Genomic DNA, 13,617 nt, shown 5'->3' with positions numbered 1-13,617 from the left:
TAGTAAAAGTGTCTATTTCTCTATAAAAGAAGAAAAGTTCTCAATCCATATCACTACTATTCATTGTTTGGTTATTTCAAATTTTTTTTTTTTACCACTATATTTTTGAGTTTTTACACTATATGCACTATGGATTGAATTATATTCTATATCACATTGTATATTGACAGTTATACCCATATTTATCTATTTATCTGTACTATTAGTGGAGCGCAACACCATTCACCATATATACAGTTTATCGATTTAGGGGAGGGTTTGAACCTCTGTCGGTGTTCAGCTGCAGCCAGGGGAGAAGAACTCCCCTCCGAAGGAGTCAGCGGGTGCCCCGAAACACGGAGGGAAGAAATATGAGGGACCTGTAGTACCATTCACCGCCAGGTGAGGGGGTGTGGAGCAGAAATGAGTGATTTGTACTGTAATACCATCTACTGCCAGGCGAGGGGTTGTGGAGCAACAATGAGAAAGGGAGGGGGACCTGTAATACTATTCATTGCCATGTGAGGGGGGTGTGGAGAAGAAATATTGGAGAGGATCTGTAGTATCATTCATTGCCACATGAGGGAGGTGTGGGGAAGGAGGGATCTGTAGTACCATCTACTGCCACGTGAGGGAGGTGTGAAGCAGAAATAAGGGAGAGGAAGGGATCTCCAGTACCGTTTACTGCCATGTGGGGGGGGGGGGGGGGGGGGGGCTGTGGCACTGAAAGCGGTTGTATAATCCTTTTTACAACTTTTACCTACAGGAAAGCCTATAATAAGGCTTACCTGTAGGTAAAAATAAATCTCCTAAACAGAACAGGTTTAGGAGATATTCCCCTCACAATGCGCACGGGGGATTCTCGGCTGAAAGTCCGACAGACTATTCACCGACATGTGGGGGGGATGTGGAGCAACAATATGAGAAAGGGAGGTAGATCTGTAATACCCTCCACAGCCATGTGAGGGGGATGGAAAGCATGCATATGGGCAAAGGGGGATCTGTAGTACTATTTTACTGAATGAAATTGATTAATTCAGATTTGTTGTGATTGGCCTCTACCATGTGATCACTGACCAATTGCAGCTAACAGCACAGTTGTATACAATGGATGGCATGAAAGAAAGTCATCCATTGTTTACAATTGACGTGATCTGCTGTGATTGGTCACATCGATCACATGACACTGGCAGCGGGCCGGTGCACTGATCAGTTGACGGCTGTGTCCGCTGACAGATTACATGGATGCAATGCCCTGTGCAAAAGTTATAGCGTTTACAAAATAGGGGATAGTTTTATGGCATTTTTATCAAATCTTTTTAAATATATTTTTGGGGGATATTTATTATAGCAAAGTGTAACATTTTTTTATTTTTTTTTCAAAATTGTCGCTCTTTTGTTTATAGCGCAAAAGATAAAAACCGCGTGGATGATCAAATACCACCAAAAGAAAGCTATTTGTTGGGGGGGGGAAGACATCCATTTTTGTTTGGGAACCATGTCGCATGAGCGTGCAATTGTCCGTTAAAGTGACACAGTGCCGAATCTCAAAAAGTGCTCTGGTCTTTGGTCAGCAAAATGGTCCGGGGCTTAAGTGGTTAATGCAACTAGTTTAAAGTGGTTGTAAACCTCAGACATGAAATATGAACAAAACATATCCCTCTATAGTGTGTACTTGTCTCAGTTAAGAGCACTAAGTGTCACTTTTTTGTCTGCTGCTTCTTTTAGCATGAATCGCTTCTGACAAGATTTCCTGACACCAAGAGAAAAATGGTGATACAGGAGGGAGCTCCAGCTGACTGACAACCTCAGCTCTGTTGCTGTGTGAAGGGGGGGGGGGGTGTACCTTCCCTCCAATCAGCTTTCAGGAGCTCTCCTCACTGAGCTCTGCAGAATGTTACTTCAGCTCTGCCCCCACCCCCCCCCCCCCTTTTTTTTTTTTTTAATATAGACAAGCTTAGTAAATTCAGGACTTTGCCTGAAGAGGAGACCGCAGATACACAGGTACAACTTTTATATAGGAGATTTGTTTAAAGAGGAAGTAAACCCTTCCAAACAACTTGGACCTATAGGTAAGCCTAGATTAAGGCTTACCTGTAGGTCCAAGCAATATCTCCTAAACCTATATGGTTTAGGAGATATTTGCCCGAAAATGGGCACCGCTGTCTACGGCGCATGCGCCGTAGACAGCGGCGCGCAGGCGCACTAAATGCGGCAAATCCAAGAATGGATTTGCCTAATTTGTCGACTCCCGTGCGCATGCGCGGGAGTGACGTCATCGCGGTTACGCCGCTGTGATTCGTCGGAGCTGCGAGACGCCACAAGCAACGTGGATGCGGCGGACTACAGGGGACAGCGGCGACTTCGCTGGCTCCTGTGTCAGGTAAGTGACACATAATGAGCTACTATGCGATGCATAGTAGTCCATTATGCTTTACCTTTGCAGGGAAAAAAAGAGGAAGTAAACCCATCAGGGTTTACTTCCTCTTTAATCTCTGTATATTGCATAAGGATTGTCCCTTCACTGGGTATATGTAAGGGTTTACAACCACCTTAGTGATTAGCTAACTGTATTTAGCTTATGTTCTCTCTCTTCTATGCTTGGAGTTCTGCTATAAAACGTTGGACACTTCCTGGGATATTATTAATATAAGAAATGTATTTTTCTGTCTGCAGTGTTTGCGATTTCTCACCTGGTGACCTTGTTTGGGCCAAGATGCCAGGTCACCCCTGGTGGCCGTCATTAGTTTACAACCACCCCAACGAAGACACACATTTCAGAGGAAAGGGCAAGTCTCTTCATGTTCACGTGCAGTTCTTTGATGACCCACCAACTAGAGGATGGATAGGCATAAAATATGTGAAGAATTATTCAGGTAAGTAAGCGCTTTAAATGTTGAAGTTTTATTTATAAACACTTTTTTTTATGTGTAAACCAGTTATGTTGGACTTGGTCAATGAGCAGACCAGAGGACAGTGGTGTGAGAAGAGCATGTTAATCCCTATCCAGCGTTTCAGTGTCACTTTGAAAAGTTCTGAGCGCCCAGGGGGTGGGGAGGATCCACAATCATATGACCAATGTGACTGGCTTGCATAGTGGTCACTTGATGGGGAGCTGGTCCTGCCAGCTACTGATTGTTGGGATCTAGATGTGTCATTGACAGGGTGGATAAAATATAGATTAAAGAACATTACGGCTATGAGGGTACCTCATCCAACTTTGCATAGAGGGCCAACATGATGGATTATTGCGGTACCAGAGAGGGATTTTATACACAAGTTAATAAAGAATACATTTATTGTAACAAAATTTACACATAGAAAACACACACAATAAAAACATCCGACTCATTGTAAGGTTCAATACAATAGTTACTGAAAATATCAGAGATGGTCGACGAGTTTCACTTAACCGATTCTGAAGAAGTTATTAACCACTTAAGGACCAGGCCTCTTTTTCAGATTTGGCATTTACATGTTTAAAACTTTTTTTTTTTTGCTAGAAAATTACTTAGAGCCCCCAAACATAATATAAATACACACCACACACCAATACACAAATAACGCCCTAGAGAATAAAATGGTGGTCATTGCAACAGCTTTTTTTTTACACCGTATTTTCTCAGCGGTCTTAAGAGCGTACTTTTTTGAGAAAAAATTCACCTTTTTGAATTAAAAAAGACACCAGTAAAATTAGCCCAAGTTTTTATTTTATTTTTATTTTTTGACGAGTAAATTGATACCAGACATGTCATGCTTCAAAATTGCGCTGCTCATGGAATGGCGTCAAACTTTTACCCTCAAAAATCTCCATAAGCGATATTTAAAAAATTCTACAGGTTGCAGAATTATTGATCTCGCTCTACCGATCGGGGCAATACCTCATATGTGTGGTTTGACTGCCGTTTTCATATGCGTTCGCTTCTGTGTGCGAGCTCGTCGGGATGGGGGGGGGTTAAATTTTTTTTATTTATTTATTTTACTTGATTTTATTTTTACACTTAAAAAAAAAAAAAAAAAAATACATGGATCACTTTTATTCCTATTACAAGGAATGTAAACATCCCTTGTAATAGAAAACATGACAGGTCCTCTTAAATATGAGATCTGGGGGTCAAAAAGTCCTCAGATCTCATATTCGGACTATACCTTTTTAAGAGGTGTGGGCGGAAGTGACGTTTTGACGTTGCTTCCGCCCTCCTATGGTATAGAGATGGGTGGGGGCCATCTTAGCCTCTCTCGTCTCTATACCCAGCAGAAGAAAGGACCCGACGGCTCCAGAGAAGGGGGGTGGCACCTTCTGCCACCGATAACGGTGATCTTGCGGTGGACCCACCGCAGAGACCACCGTTATCGTACACAGGACCGCCTCCTGTAAAGAGGGTTATCTCGCTTGTGGCAGCAGTATCTGCTGTTACCGAGATATCCCTCTTCAAAAAAACGACGTGCATTTACATGAGGCGGTCCTTAAGTGGTTAAGTGAAACGTGTCAACCATCTGATATTTTTTGTAACTATTATAGATGTTTTTTTTTCGTGTTTTCTACGTGTAAATTTTTGTTAAAATGTATTCTTAACTTGTGTATAAAACCCCTCTCTGGTACCGCAACAATCCATGTTAGTTCTCTAGCTATGCATATATATATTATTATATATATCTCTCTATATTGATATATATAATAAAAATGTATGCTTTTGGAGTAAAAATCTAAAGAGTTTTCTATTTAGCATGAAATGGAGCTTAGTTCTGTAGCATGAGGCTGTATATTCTGCAAAATGTTAAATTTTTGGTAAACTCATTCAATGAATCCTAACTGAGAGAACACGCACTGCATTGATGCATTCACACATTTCAAAGTAATCACGAGATGAAACAAAGTTGAGGAATATTCTTTTATCCCATTGTTTTGAAAATCTATGTACACGACAGACTGTGTGATTGTTTGTTTGAAGAGAAATGCATCTGTACTAGGCTAAAAGTGTGAGGCGGAAGGGCAAGCAGTAAAAATGAAGTTAAAGATTCTAACTACCTGCAAGAAGGAGTCCTTCAATTTTTAAAGGGCACCTGTCATTTCAGATCCATCATGGCAGCGCCTGTTAGCGGGCATCCAGTCAACTGCTGCTGCCACCTCCCTCGCCTTCAACCTAAGAGGGCTTTCACACTGCCGTGCTCATAGCATCGGCGGTAAAACGCCGCTATTTTTAGCTGCGTCTTACTGTCGGATTTGCAGCGCATTTCGGCCGCCCCCGCTAGCGGGCAAGAAAGGGTTAAACCCGCCTACAATAGCGGGATTCTGCCAGCAGTAATACAGCTCTGCCCCATTGATTTCAATGGGGAGCAGTGGTGGAGGAGCGGTAAACGCACCGCTCCAAAGAAGCTGCTGGCAGGACTTTTCTGAACGTCCTGCCAGCGCACCGCTCCAGTGTGAAAGCCCTCGGGCTTTCACACTGGAGACAATGGTGCAGCAGTTTGAGGGCGCATTGCAGGCGCTATTTCTAACACTATAGAGCCTTCAAAACGCCCTCGGTGTGAAAGGGGTCTAATTGTAACAATGACAAGCCTCCATCCCTGATATGTATACAACAAAAGGAGGAAAGAAATGGGACTTTGTATGAGGCAATTCACTGAATGCATACCTTTATTCAATTCGTTTATAAAATTATTAAATCACATTTATAGAGGGTGTCAATCTGAAATACAGGACACAATATAATGTAATAGTTATACAGAGCAATATAAAACTTAATAAGCACTATAGTTAAAAAAAGGACACTCATCCATTCATAAAAGTTCAGTGAACATAATTGATTTTTCATTGTGAGCCAAAATTGTCTAAGCATCAGTTCGATGTAATTCGACGCAGGTTTCATGGCTCATGCAGTAAAATGGTCTGAAATTAAATCAGTGTAAGTATAGGATATCCCCTAGGATATAGGTGTGACTTAAGCCCCATACACACTATGGGTTTTTCTGCTGAGTTTTTCCTTCAGGTTTACCAAAACCATGTAGTGGAAGGCGTGGTATTGCACAATGGCCACTTTTCACTATCCCTTCCTCACTTTTTATTTATTTTATTTGTGTGTGTCTTGTCACAGTTTGTCACTGCACGTTGGATGAGTAGGGTGTCGGTCCTCGGACCAATCCTGAAAGTCTCTGGGAGAGCGGACATAGGCCTTATGGCTTGGTCCAATCTCCATGAGGGGGGGCCTACCTTCGGGGAAGCCCCCACAGTACCAAGTACCTAGGAGGTTCTGTTTCGGCAGTCCTCCCAGGGAAAGGAGGGCTTCCGGTTTCGTCCGGGGCCCACTTGTTGAGTCTGGTACCTCAGTCCCTGTCTGGAGCCTAACGCCCCGGGGGATCAGGGTATGGTCCTTCTTTTGGAGGACATCAGGCACCCGTCTGCACTTTTTAGTGTTTCACTCTTTATGTGTGTGCACTTTTTTTATGCACCGGGTGGAAGTTTTTTGGGTGTGTTTGCACGCCATGGGCTTTTTCAATAGAAAAAAAAAACCATGTAGTGGAAGGGCCTGCCTCATTCAATACAAATTGAAACTTCTAATGTTTGACCTCATATTATATGGTTTTGGTAAATCTGAAGGAAAAACTCAGCAGAAAAAACGATAGTGTGTATGGGGCTTAAGTCACACCTATATCCTAGGGATATGAGCCATGAAACGTGCGTCGAATTACATCGAACTGATGCTTAGACAATTTTGGCTCACAATGAAAAATCAATTAAACTGATAGTGTGTATGGGGCTTTACAGTACGGCCAAATGGTGACGCCCACCCTTTAAATCCAAGGGAAGAAGAGGGACAAGGATGATCATCTCCCCCGGGCCTGAGGTGAGGAGTCCCATCCAGACCAGAGACAACAGCCAGGTGGTGACCATGTCACGTCCATGTGAATCTGGTGTATATTTAACAGTCCACACTGCTCTGCAAGGGAAGGAAAATGAAACCATGTGAAATGAATGTGTTGAAGTAATTCACCTGGTCTTCTCCTGGCTGTTGTCTGGTCTGAGGTGAGGTGGGACACCTCACCTCAGCCCCGGGGGGGAGATGATCATCCTTGTCCCTCTTCTTCCCCTGGATTTAAGGTTGGGTGTTACGCCGTCACCATTTGGCCGTACTGTAAGTTACACACCTTTTTTTTTTATTTTGAGAGATTGTTCTCCGTTTTTAACCACTTGCTTACTGGGCACTTAAACCCCCCTCAGTCCCAGACCAATTTTCAGCTTTCAGCGCTGATGCACTTTGAATGACAATTGCGCGGTCATACAACACTGTACCCAAATGAAATTTTTATCATTTTTTTTCCCACAAATAGAGCTTTCTTTTGGTGGTATTTAGTTACAGCTCGGAGTTTTATTTTTTGCTAAACAAACAAAAAAAGATGCAAAAAAAAAAAATCATGTTTTAATAGTTTGTTATAAAATTTTGCAAATGGGTCATTTTTCTCCTTCATTGAAGTGTGCTGATTAGGCGGCACTGATGGGCTGCATTGGTGGGCACTGATGGGCTGCATTGGTGGGCTGCATTGGTGGGCACTGATGGGCTGCATTGGTGGGCACTGATGGGCTGCATTGGTGGGCTGCATTGGTGGGCACTGATGGGCTGCATTGGTGGGCACTGATGGGCTGCATTGGTGGGCACTGATGGGCTGCATTGGTGGGCACTGATGGGCTGCATTGGTGGGCACTGATGGGCTGCATTGGTGGGCACTGATGGGCTGCATTGGTGGGCACTGATGGGCACAGATAAGGCGGCACTAATAGGCACAGATAAGGCGGTTACCGATGGGCACAGATAAGGCGGTTACCGATGGGCACTGATGGGTACCACTGATGGGCGGCACTGATGGGCGGCACTGGGGTGCAGCACCTTTGAGGCAGATTGTGGGCACTATGGGCACTGCTGGGTGGCACTGACGGGGGGCACTTACTTTCATTCAGGATGGCACTGCAGGGGGCAGGTGGGCACTGGCAGGGAGCAGGTGGTCGCTTGTATTGTAGGCCGTGATCGAGACTGATGTCCCGATCATGGCCGCCGGTGATCGGCTTTTTTTTTTTCTCCTCGCGCTGTCAGCGCGAGGAGGAATAATAGCCGATTACCGGCTCCGTTCTATCACATGATCAGCTGTCATTGGCTGACAGCTGATCACGTGATAAGGGGTCGGGATCGACCCCTTTCACGGATCGGTGATCAGGCGAGTCTCCTGGATTCGCCGATCACAGAGCGCGCCGCGCGCGCCCCTCAGGGGGCGCGCAGGCCGCTCGTACACGGGACAACGTCAATAGACGTAGTCCCGGAAAAGTAGGTCCGCGCTAATGCCGTCATTTGGCAATAGCGCGGATTCCAAGTGGTTAAAGGATATTCTATACTTGTAGATATCGCTGATTTAATTTCAGAGCATTTTACTCCTGATGATTGGCATGAGCCATGAGTTACATCGAACTGATGCTTAGACAATTTTGGCTCACCATGAAAAATAGATTATGTTCATTGAACTTTTATGAATGGATGAGTGTTCTCTCGTAACTATAATTCTTACGTCTTATCTTGCTCTGTATAACTATTACATATTTATGCAAATGTATTACATTATTTTGTGTCCTGTATTTCAGATTGACACCCTCTATAATATGATTTGTTAATAATTATTTTATAAATGAATCGAATAAGGTATGCATTCAGTGACTTGCCTCAAGTCCCATTTCTTTCCTCCCTTTTGTTGTATACAAAATATTGCGTTGGGTTTTTTTTTTTTTTTTTTTTTTTTTTTTTTTTTTTTTTTTGTGGGGAGAAAAAAGGACATCAATTTTTGTTTGGGTACAGCTTGTCACAACTGGGCGATTGTCACTTAAAGCAATGCAGTGCCGTATCTCAAATGGGCTGATCATTGAGTAGCCAAATCTTCCGTGGCCGAAGTGGTTAAATCGAGGAGATTTAAATCAAAGCCACCCTGGTCATTGACACATCACTCAGTGAGTGCGTTCTCAAAAACCTTGGCAGCCCAAAGGTGCATGTGTGGGAGTTGAAGCCCACCCTTTTGCCGTCGCACATTAGTTACGCTGGCAACAGGTTAGCTGCTTGCCGACCAGCTGCTGTCGTTCTACGGCGGCAGGTTGGCACTGCTGCGTGAATCGCCGTAGCTGTATGTGCAATACCCCCCGCCCCCCCACCACCTCATGCCATTCAGGAGGTGACCTAAATCGATATCTTTGCACATAAACCGTTTACTTATTGCCAGATGACTGAGAGCAGACTGTAAAAACCATGCCAAGCCTTTCCAAAGTTAGTTTAGTTAAAATCTTTGTGTGTGTGTGTGTATATGTGGATCATTTTCTTTTTTTTAAATGTCATATTTATTTGTACTTTTTAGGTTCCTCTGCCGCAGAAGCCCAAAAAGGGGCATGTTTTTCAGTACCAGGCCTGAAATAACTAAAGCAATGAAAATGGCAGATGATGCACTGAAAACTGAAAAGGACAAGAGGCTGGCACTGGCTGTTTGCACAGAACCTTCTGATACTGAGGAGGAAATGGAGGTAAAAAAAAAAAAAACCTGACAAGACAACAATTATCAAGATGTGTATTTCCTCCCACCAACTGTTGCATAGATGTGTGCTGCTTTTTTATTCGGTTAAACACTACAAAATTTTGTTTGACAGAAGGGGTTTGTAGCTGCTGTTAAAGAGCAAGTAAACCCTGATGGGTTTACTTCCTCTTTCATTCCCTGCAAAGGCAAAGCATAATGGACTACTATGCATTGCATAGTAGCCCATTATGTATCACTTACCTGACACAGGAGCCAGCGAAGTCGCCGCTGTCCCCTGTAGTCCGACGCATCCATCTTCTCGGTGGGGTCTCGCAGCTCCGCCACTGTCATTCGGCGGAGCCGCGATAACGTCACTCCCGCGCATGCGCAGGGAGCCGACATGCGCGGCAGGTCCATTATTGGAAATGCCGCGCTCAGTGCGCCTGCGGTGCACAGCGGTGCCTGTCTTCGGGCAAATATCTCCTAAACCGTATAGGTTTAGGAGATATTTCTTGGACCTACAGGTAAGCCTTTAATCTAGGCTTACCTGTAGGTCAAAGTGGGTTGTAAGGGTTTACAACCACTTTAAATACAAATATGTATTATGAATGTAGCCAGCAGAAACCTATATTCAGATTATCGGCGTGCAGATATCCATGCTGATGTGAGATATGGGAAAAGTTCCACTTTAACCACTTCCAACCTAGTGTACATCATATGACATCCTGGATTTTGATGGGAGCCGCCAGATGGTCCATGGCAGTCTCTATGACCTTCGGAGGCCGGGCGCTATGTTATGACTTTACATTAGGCCCGGCATTTGTAAACCGCTGTATATTCAGCTGGAAAGGCTGAGATCATGGTGCGTGGGGTTTTTTTTTTTTTTTTTTTTTCTTTTATTATTAATCTCAGGCTTGCAGACTCCACATCTCTCTGTAAAGAGGACCCGCCTTGCACTATTCCTATTGCAAGGGATGTTTACATTCCTTCTAATAGGAATAAAAGTTATTTATTTATTTTATTTTTTAAAGGGTGAGTGTGAACACCCATGCGATCCGATTCTGGTGCGGACCAAAAAAGGGGCCTGTGAAAGTTTGGTCTGAATGCAATGCAAATTCAGCCATACTATCTGAGAAACTGCACAAAAATTGAATTATTGTTATTGTTTATCTGCACTCATGAGGCTTTATTAGAACTTACAAATTTGTGCCTCTTCTGAGCACTGCCAACTCTCATGGTAACGCAGACCCTTTTGATTCATGGGCTAGTATGCACATTTTTAAAATTTTTTGTTTTTGTTTCTGAAATCATTGCAACTTGCATAATTTTCTGTTTAAATGAAGTAGCAAATAAATCTTAGGTGCAAGTTGCACTGGTGTGAACTAGGGCTAAGGTTAACGTGGTTAAACATAATCCCTTCGCCACCCGTGGTATAGCCGAAAGAAGGATACAGCTGCAGGCTCACTTTGCTGGGAGGACGTCTATTGATGTCTTCCCATGACCTTGCAGCCTGCGTCCCTCCTGCGACATGCATATACAGGGATCTGTGATTGCTGTCCTTAGGACACAGATGATCGGAGTTAAGAGCCAATTGCAGCGTGCTCGTTACAATGTGACCAGCTGTGTCCCATAACAGCGTAAACAGGATTTGAAAGTTATCGGCAATCCTCTCCTTGCGCTAACAGTGCATGAGGAGACCCGATAACCGGCAAATCCAAACAGGGAACATCTACACTAATAATCAGGTCGCCGATCTTCAGTGTCCCGAATTTATAAATTCGTAAATTTTGTGAAAAAAAAAATGCCTTTTTTCTTTGTTTCTGTCATACATTTTTGCTAATTAGTAATTTTTCTTCATAAATTTTGGCCAAAATTTATACTGCTACATATCTTTGGTAAAAATAACCCACATTAGTATATATTTGGTCTTTGTGAAATTTAGATTCTACAAATTATGGTGCCAATCACTGAAAATTGATCACTTCTGATCAGGCCTTCAGTACATCAGGTGTATCTCATTTCTTGAGACACTAACAAGTCAGGAAAGTACAAATACCCCCCAAATGACCCCTTTTTAAAAATAGATTCTGCTACTCTTCCTGAGTACGGCGATACCACATGTGTGAGACTTTTACACAGCCTGGCCACATACAGAACACCAACATTGATGTAGTACCTTCAGACGTTCTACGAGGAAAAATGACGCATCTCATTTCACAGCCACCTATTACACTTTTGAAGGCCCTGGAGTACCAGGACAATGGAATTTCCCATAAAATGACCCCATTTTGGAAAGCAAACACCCCAACGTATAATCTGTGAGGCATAATGAGTCTTTTGAATGGCAAATTTTTTTCCAGAAGTTTTTGGAATATGTGGAAAAAAATTAAAACGCCTTTTTTTTTTTTTTTTTTTTTTTTACACAAAATTGTCAATTTATAAGATATTTCTAACACATAGCATGTATATAGCAAAAATTACACCCCAAAATACATTCTGCTACTCCTCCCGAGTATGGCGATACTGCATGTGTAGGACTTGCACAGCCTGGCCACATAGAGAGGCCGAACATTGAAGTAGTACGTTCAGGCGTTCTAGGAGCATAAATGACACATCTCATTTCATTCCTACCCATCACACTTTTGAAGGTCCTGGACCACAAGGACAGTAAAATTACCCACAAAATGACCCCATTTTGGAAAGTAATCACCCCAACGTATATTCTATGACACATGGGCTGGAGATGGGTACTCTGGTGACGGGTACTCTGATGGCCTGGTGACAGATATGGGCCGGGGCAGGTGCTCGGGCACCCTGATGGGCCGGGGCAGGTGCTCGGGCACCCTGATGGGCCGGGGCAGGTGCTCTGATGGACTGTGATTGACAGGTACTATGAGGGGTGGTAACAGGTCCTCTTTATTGGGGGGGGGGGGGGGGGGGGCAGGCAATCAGTGTGATTGGTGTACACTAGGCGGTAACGAGATGTTACCGCAATCTCCTCCTCACACACGATCGGTGTGTGAGGAGCAGAACAACCCGGTAACATCTCGTTACCACGGTTTGTTTACATTTTAGTGATAGGCTGTAAAAGGATCACGTGGGTAAACAGCCGGCCAATGGCTGTTTACCAGCGCCGGTGACGAGCAGTGTTCCCAGTGCACAGTCGGGGTGTGACCATCTGTGAGCAGCCGTGACTTCATCACGGCCGATTACGTGGTAAACGGCCATAACCAATGGCTGTTCACCCACTTCAGTGGCGAGCAGTATCTCCGTAACACGCCGCCACCGAAGAAACAGGGATGCGCGCGCACGATCGCGCGCATTCCCTGTTTAAACGGGAGGACGTCATATGACTGCCTCCCGCCACAATAGGTTCGCCGCCTGGCCGTCATTTGACAGCCGGCGGTCAGTATCTAGTTAAAGATAAACATCCTAAAGGTCGATTCCCAGACTTAACGTCTGAACGAGGTGGGACACTTCATTTGATCACGAGAAGGCTAAAAAAACTGGTGATTACCCCTAAAGCTGGCTTTGACCCTGACTATGACGAAGCACTGAGAGATATCAAGACTGCCGAGCAGAATCTTACAGACTATCTGGAGAAACAATGCAAGAGGCTTGGTTGTAAAAATATAGTGTATTGGGGAACGGCGAAGAATCGCTACCAAATGGAAATGCCAGAGAGTGTAACGGAGCGCAATCTGCCAGAGGAGTACGAGCTCAAATCCACAAAGGGCTACAAACGTTACTGGACAAAGACCATTGAGAAGCTTTTTGGTGAGCTGGTCAATGCAGAAGAGCGCAGGGACGCAGCACTTAAAGATTGCATGAGGAGGTTGTTTTACAACTTTGATAAAAACTGCAAAGAGTGGCAGACAGCCGTGGAATGTCAGGAAAGTACAAATACCCCCCAAATGACCCATTTTTACAAAGTAGACATTCCAAGGTATTAAGTAAGTAGCATGGTGAGTTTTTTTAAGTTGTAATTTTTTCCCACAATTCTTTGCAAAATGAAGATTTTTTTTATTTATTTTTTTTTTTTTTTTTACAAAATTGTCATATCAGGTTATTTCTCGCACACAGCATATGCATACAACAAAT

At 43.8% G+C, this 13,617-nt stretch overlaps 1 protein-coding gene across 1 annotated transcript in view; it reads left to right on the top strand.

Annotated features, from left to right (window-relative positions):
• Positions 1 to 13,617, top strand: part of LOC143987090 (uncharacterized) — a 175,249-nt gene that overhangs the window by 140,192 nt on the left and 21,440 nt on the right. The window contains exons 6-7 of the mRNA XM_077485618.1: positions 2,656 to 2,855; positions 9,364 to 9,526. Coding sequence (XP_077341744.1) covers positions 2,821 to 2,855; positions 9,364 to 9,526 — 198 coding nt within the window. The 5' untranslated portion in view covers positions 2,656 to 2,820. The remainder of the gene's footprint in view (positions 1 to 2,655; positions 2,856 to 9,363; positions 9,527 to 13,617) is intronic.

This window comes from Lithobates pipiens, unplaced genomic scaffold, assembly GCF_037356315.1.
Source record: "Lithobates pipiens isolate NorthernLeopardFrog02 unplaced genomic scaffold, aLitPip1_a1.2 Scaffold_18, whole genome shotgun sequence".
In the NCBI taxonomy this organism is placed as follows: Eukaryota; Metazoa; Chordata; class Amphibia; order Anura; family Ranidae; genus Lithobates; species Lithobates pipiens.
This window is presented reverse-complemented; position numbering and strand designations above follow the sequence as displayed.